Source organism: Cydia fagiglandana, chromosome 10 (assembly GCF_963556715.1).
Source record: "Cydia fagiglandana chromosome 10, ilCydFagi1.1, whole genome shotgun sequence".
NCBI lineage: Eukaryota > Metazoa > Arthropoda > Insecta > Lepidoptera > Tortricidae > Cydia > Cydia fagiglandana.
Genome location: NC_085941.1, coordinates 4222551 through 4229781, shown reverse-complemented (window position 1 = coordinate 4229781; position 7231 = coordinate 4222551). Strand labels below are relative to the sequence as shown.

Genomic DNA, 7231 nt, shown 5'->3' with positions numbered 1-7231 from the left:
ATTACAATTACCTACATTGAAAACTAAAAACGGAATAGCGATCACTAGAAAAAGTAAACTCGCTGTAATTTTATATTCATTGCAGTCAAGTGTGGAGGGAAATTACAGTAGCATTAAGAGAGATTGAAAAATTCTATTTGACCGTCTGCCATTTCCCTTGTACAGTCAACGGTAAAAATATGGGTGTACAAATCATTTCAAAAATATGTCCCATAACTCTTATGTCAGTGAATTAAGAACTATGGGACATATTTTTGAGTAAGTTGTCTACACCCATATATTTACCGTTGACTGTACAGCAAGCAAATACAATTTATAATATCTAACGTATTAAGTTTCATTTTGTAAAAACATGACAGGTAATTGGAAATACAATAGCTCATTTATTAAATTGTTGTGACTTGTTTTTCTGGGCGACATGAAAGAGTAGACATTAAATAAAATGGAACTAAAATTTTTTCATTAAAAATGGTTGCCATGTTTAAGCATTTCACGTCACAAATGTGACGAAGAAAGTGGCGCCTTCATTTAATTTTTACTATTTTATGTCGCACTGTACGCAGGTCAGTAAACATATTAATAAACAAATTAAAATGCACCCATTTATATTTAATTCAAGCAATCATTCATTTAGTTCATTATAATAAAATGTATGTACAATAATAATTCCTTACCTAATTAATACATGCTTCATGCTAAGGCCAGCACATGCCGAGCGCTTGCATCGGCACTATCAACCAATTCTGGAAGTTTATCACAGAATCATCATTCGTAAGATGAATATAACCTCTATACCACACAGATACAATACAGTCGTAATAGAACAGAAATATTTTCCTAAACTCTTCACTACAACTTTCAAATAAAGGATGTACAGCGCCTGGTGTATTTTTACAATGAATATTATTAAACTGCACATCGTACACCGCTAAAGGTCTTGAAATAGGAGTCCTTGGTACGCCAAACTCGAGATCCAAAATCCAAGGCGAATGCTTATCTATATCTTTAATTTTGCACAGTTCATCAATTATCGGATTCGGATCTAAAGTGAGCATTTTCGCTCTTGGGAATAAATCTTTCGGCAATGTTAGATAGTATTCTAAAGATTCTATAGCGTCGTGCTCATCTACTGTTTCATTATCTTCATCTGTTGATGTTACCGGTGTTAACGCCGCAAAACTCGAGATTGGTTCGTAGGTATGATCCAAAGCCGTACAAATGTTATCAGCTACGTATGGCACGACCGTTGAGTATGTAGGTGTGTATAGGACATCCGTGTACGGCAGAACAGGGGTAGGTATTATGGGTAATGGAGGTGATATCAAGGCGAGCGGTACCGTCGGTACAGGAACTGTATACAGCTGATTAATCTGCGGCGCAATCACATCCCATTGATATGTGTACGGAAGACTGTAGTTTGGTATAACAGTGTTAGGTCCGTAGTAGCTCCCCATTTCCGGTTTCTTCGATATTATATTGTTATTAATCTCTGAGTAAAAGTCAAGTTCATAAAATTGTTGTGACCAACTTTTTCTCTTCCGCAATTTGGATTTCCTTTTTTCCGCCGTGTTGTCTTGCTGTGATAAATTCTGGCTATCATACTTCTTTATTTGGTTTATTGTTCTATTTTGCGGGAGTTTGAGGGCCATTGTAAAACATATCTGTAATTTAAAGGTTTGTATTTAACATACAATATCTAATATCGACATATTCCAAGTCAAACAAAAATATATGTGAACTTACTTTTTACTGCTAAGTTTAAAATCTAAAATTACATAATTCACACACACACACACTGATTCGTGATTGATTTAAAATTTGAATCGAGCACCTTAACGCTTTCGTCATGACATTTAAAACAACATCAATGCCAAATAAAACACATTAAAAATAGAGGGTAGATCGATAACGTCAAAATACGTTCCATTTAACGAATATGAATTAATTAATCACTTTCTAATTTTACTTAATAACGTTGGTTAAATTTACAAGACAATCTACGAGTCTTATTAAACAATATGAAAATATTTTTTCACAGAATGTATACAATTATTACATACTTACCTATACATCCACAGAATTGTCGTGCAATTTTTTTATGCAACCTGTAAGTCACCTGCACAAATATATTATCTAGACCGCAATTTCTAAAATACAAGGTCCATTTTCGTTTAAACTCATTCGGATGAGCTACGAGTTTTTCGAATTTAGCCGAATTGTTTACGATTTCCAAACTGTTTCTGTTGAACCTAGTTATACCATAGAAAAAATATTGTTTTCTATGCCTACACCAAAGATTAATAAAATTGATTATATTTGAGGTGCTTCTATTAATGACGAATTTGACATCTTTGCAGTGCGGTGTCATCGTTCGGAACTCAAATTCCTGTGCTTAGTGATTTCAAAGGTATATATTGTTAACCATTGTTTGATATAGGCTTCGATCGATCGTAGCAAGTGGAAATCCGTGGTCTCTGCCTGGAGGTGTTACAGGAAATAAGCGTGATTATATGTATGTATGTATGTATATGTATTGTTTGATATAAATTATCTATAAGCTATCATAGCCAAAAATGGCTGAGACCTTAGAGCATTTAGTAACTGGAGACGTTACGGGTGTCATTTTCTATACGAAACAATCTGCCGATTTTTGCGGGGGACGGGACGTCAAATGTAATGCTATTTTCTACATGATTTTTACGTAAACATACTAACATAGCCATGTCAGTCAATACAAAAGTTTGCACAATTGTGCGAGTTTTTTGGAAGAGAGGTAAGCTCATAAAGGCGACTCCAGTTAATGCTCTAAGGCTGAGACATTGACAAATAATGCGTGTTTGGAATGCAGGATGTACAGAATAGATATTTTTAACTGTTTGAGCGCTCAACAAACTGTAAAGTACCAAAAAGAGCCATTTAGCCTGCGAAGTACAGTCGCCATCAGATATATCGGAGCGGCCAAGGTGTTCACAATATCTGAATAAGCACTCTAACGCCCTGACAATAGAGGCGTGCTCAGATATTTGTGAGCACCTTGGCCGCTCCGATATATATGATGGCGACTGTACAAGACACTGAAATAAAATGTCTTAAATTATTGTCACAACATTCCACATAACAGATGACTGTCAACGTATTTTGCCTCCAGCTTTTGTATTTTACAAAGATGAGTTCCCCCAGTAGACGGAGCATTTATGATATTACTAGCTTCTGCCCGCGACTTCGTATGCGCGAAATGATGATGATTGATAAAAACTACCCTTTCCCGGGTCTCAAACTATCTCCATACCAAATTCATCTAAATTGGTTTAGCGGTTTAACCGTGAAGAGGAAATAAACAGACTTTCTTTCGCATTTTATAAAACCTAGTATTAGTAGGGGGTAAGGATGGCTTTAAGTAAGCGGCATTCTAGTGGAATGCCTCATTTCTAAAAGCCATTCTTCAAAATACTTCTGGTAATGACGATATTTGGTACTGAAAGTCATGAAATTAACCACGTGATATTTTCGAGCTTTACGCTTTTGATTGAGGTAATTGCATTACATGGCAAAAACATTTCGTGAGCGTGATTCTCATAGATTTTTAATATTTGCAGCAGTTATGTCGCGCTACAATACTGCAGCAGTAATGCTGGTGATCCGAACGATACCTTAAAGGATGACTCACGTTATACTGGACCGCGTTCGGGCCGGAGCTTCCGGCCACTTTTCTATGACATGACAGGCGATCACGTGATGCTTTTCATAGAAAACGATGCGCCCCGGCCCGGTCTAACGCGAGTCATCCTTAACGCGCTTGGCACCCCGTTTCATAGCTGTAAATTGTTCGACTTGCTTTATAATACTAAGTCTATGGGAGGTACTCTGTAATACTGTAACTTAGAAATTCTTTTAGAGCAGTCTCACAAATTGCAGCCGTTCTCGACTGTAACGACCTCCATTGTTGGTGCATCCTGCACGCATTTTTGTATCGGAATTCCACGTATTTCTCACTAACGGTGAGACTACAGCCAAGAAAATACGACGAAGAAAATGGAAGATAGAAAGGTATTATTATAGGAATTTCCGCATTATGTTTGGTTGTTAGATATATTTATTGAATAATTCTAACTGTCACGTGAATTCTAAGCTTGAAGATTCTTCTTCCTCGGTTCCTCATTACTGAGGATCGCGACCATGTACGCTCCGTCTCCATTAGGTCAGTAAATGAATGCTCAAAAAACGTTGTAGAGGGAAATGCTAGGAACACAATTTTTGGCTCCGTAACTTTGTTTAGACTAGTTAGGAGGTGAACATATCAAAAGTCCCCGGCTGTAGCCCCGGTGCTGCGGGGAGAGGGGGGTAAGAAGGTCGAATTTTTCGGTTTTTCATTGATATCTTGGAAACTTTGCAACTTAGCGACATGACTACTAAGACAAACCGAAAGCTCATAAAATTAGTTACAAGTTTTATCTGGTCAAATTTTTCGATATCTTGAATAGTTTTTGAGATACCCGCTCTTGAAAGTTTATTTAGGGATTTTAATTTTATCTTGATATCTACATCAGTGATGCTGTTAGGCCATGTTTGGTATCATTTTCGTATAAATCGGGGGTGCTGAATTCATTTATGGTATCACATTGACACTATTCCGAAGTAAAACCAAAATTAAAAAAAATATATTTTTAAAAATCCCTCTTCACGCTTAAACCGCTGAACCAATTTCGTTGAAATTTTGTATAGAAATAGTTTCAGTCTCGACATAGGACATAGGATGGTTTTTATAACCAAACGCATCTTTTGAGGATGTGAAAAGTGGGGTGGAAGTTTGTATGAGGAGTCAATAACCGCTGAACCGGTTTAGGTGAAATTTAGGATGGTATACATCTGTGATTTAGATGAAAATGATACCTAACATGACTTCAAACTTTACCTTAAGCAGTATTTACCTCAGGAATTCAGTTTCGTCGACGAAGTTGAATTCCCCCCATACTCCATTTCACAACTTTAAAGGATGATTATTGAGATAAAAAGTATCTTATGTCCTGTCTTGGGACTCGAAATATCTGTATACTAAATTGCAATTAAATTGGTTGAGCGGTTTAAGCGTGAAGAGGAATTTAAAAAAAAAGGTATTTGTTTAAAGTTTATATGTTTTTTCTAAGGAATGGTGTCAATGTGATACCAAAAATGAATTCAGCAGCCCCGATTTAAACGAAAATGATACCAAACACGGCCAAGCAGCTTCACTAATGTAGATATCAAGATAAAATTGAAAGCCCTAAATAAACTTTCAAGAGCGGATATCTCAAAAACTATTCAAGATATCGAAAAACTTGACTGAATAAAACTTGTAACAAATTTTATCAGCTTTTGGTTTGTCTCAGTAGTCATGTCGCTAAGACGCAAAGTTTCCAAGATATTAGTGAAAAACCGAAAAATTAGACCTTCTTTCCCCCCTCTCCCACCCAGCACCGGGGCTACGGCCGGGGACTTTTGATATGTTCACCTCCTAACTAGTCCAAACAAAGTTACGGAGTCAAAAATTGTGTTCCTAGCATTTCCTTCTATAACTTCTTATTTCTTGGCCTACATAGTGTGCAATCATACCTAAGCCATATGGGTCACGCACGCACTGCATGTTGCCGCCAACCACCCTCTTCACAGCATCAGACGGGGCCTCCTACACTTCGTTGAATTTGACGGTTAATCGGAGATCACGTGATGCTTTCTACAGTATTTCTAGAAAATAAAATGTCGGACTCGGACGCCTCGGCTCGGACCCGGCCCGTTCAAGAGAGAGCATATAGACTAGGAATCCTCTAGACCGAGTTTAGAGCAATTATTTCATGCAACCGATGAGTGCACGGGACGAGGTGAGCGAAGTCCCGTGCCGTGATTGGTCCGTTCAAAGACACGGACGTCACACAAATACACTTTCGACTCGACCATGGAGTAAAATTACCGTATGCGTGGCAGAGGGGGTAGCGCGACTATGCTAAGTCTGGAGGATGTTTTGTCTGTGAGAGTCATCCTTTACACTTTGTAAACATTACCTACCTAATACAACCCCTACCTACCTATTATTACCTACCCCTATTAGTACCTATTTATTTAAGAAGATATTTCCAAGGCAACCCGCAGGACCCCTATGTTATGCCAACGATTAAATAAATCAACCTACCTATTCATTGTAAAATGTAAAGTACTCGCCATTAGTAGATATTTTGTACCGTTTTGCTTATCATTTAAGCATTCACGTCCCATTCCAAACAATGGCGTCAGATAATACCCGAATAATCCCGTAAACCAACGTTACTGTGGCATAAACTGAATAAAACAATAATGCAGGCATAAGAGCGAACGACCCAAAAAACCTTGCTGAGTAAAAAGCGGGCGAATGAAAATTTTCCACAATTTTCAACAATAAACCTGTGACCTGCACAGATCACACCTACAAGATAGAGGCTTCAGGGTGTCGTGTTTCGGCGGTTCCGGAACTAAGGGCCCCCCCACATCTGGCGTCTTTCGAGCGTCGGCGTCTGTCGGCGTCGGTCCAGCGCTATAGAAAATGACGTCGCTGCGCAGTTGCGTCAACGCTGCGTCGACGTTGCGTCGACGTCGGCCATAGAATTGTAGACGCTGACGCTCGAAAGACGCCAGATGTGGGGGGGCCCTAACTGCTAAACCGGACTCAAGAACAGATGATAAAATAATGTATGCTAGTCTTTAAGATAATTGGAGGAAATATCGACCGTATTAAATCAAAATTTAAATAAAACCAATTATGGATGACTGATACATGATTACAGATATCGTGGCAATATCGCAATCAGCGCTGGCTATGGGACTTTTCGGGCTCTTAAGTTATAACTAGGAAGACTGTGGAAATCCTTCAGGTTCCTCGTAGGTATGTTGAAACCAACTGTTTATCAGCAGACATATTAATGGCGCTCCCATAATAATTTAAACCGTGACAGGTCATTTCAGTTGTATACCTACGTTTGGGATAGGTACGAGTACTTATATATCAGAAACTTAAATCATAAACAAGAGCTGTTATAATAGTTTAACGTGAAAGAGAACGTGAAATGTGTTAGGATGAGACAACACGATGCTTACGTGACCTTCCGCTGTTAAACGTTGGTTTCGTCAGGCAGTGGTAATTTTGTACATTACAAAACAATACTCTTTACTACACACCTCAATAGAAGAAAATGTATGCTCAAGTAGAGAAAACAGGCGGTCTTAG

At 38.2% G+C, this 7231-nt stretch overlaps 1 protein-coding gene across 1 annotated transcript; it reads right to left on the bottom strand.

Moving 5' to 3' along the window:
- Positions 1 to 588: 588 nt before the first annotated feature.
- Positions 589 to 1880, bottom strand: LOC134668193 (uncharacterized). The gene is made up of 2 exons (XM_063525698.1): positions 1744 to 1880; positions 589 to 1661 (listed from the first exon to the last, which is right to left on the bottom strand). The coding sequence occupies exon 2, from the start codon at positions 1647 to 1649 to the stop codon at positions 696 to 698; it is 954 nt and encodes a 317-aa protein (XP_063381768.1). The 5' UTR covers positions 1650 to 1661; positions 1744 to 1880; the 3' UTR covers positions 589 to 695.
- Between the last annotated feature and the right edge of the window lie 5351 nt (positions 1881 to 7231).

Coding starts and splice junctions, on each gene's coding strand:
- LOC134668193 (XM_063525698.1), bottom strand. CDS start 1,649: ATGGCCCTCAAACTCCCGCAAAATAGAACAATAAACCAAATAAAGAAG.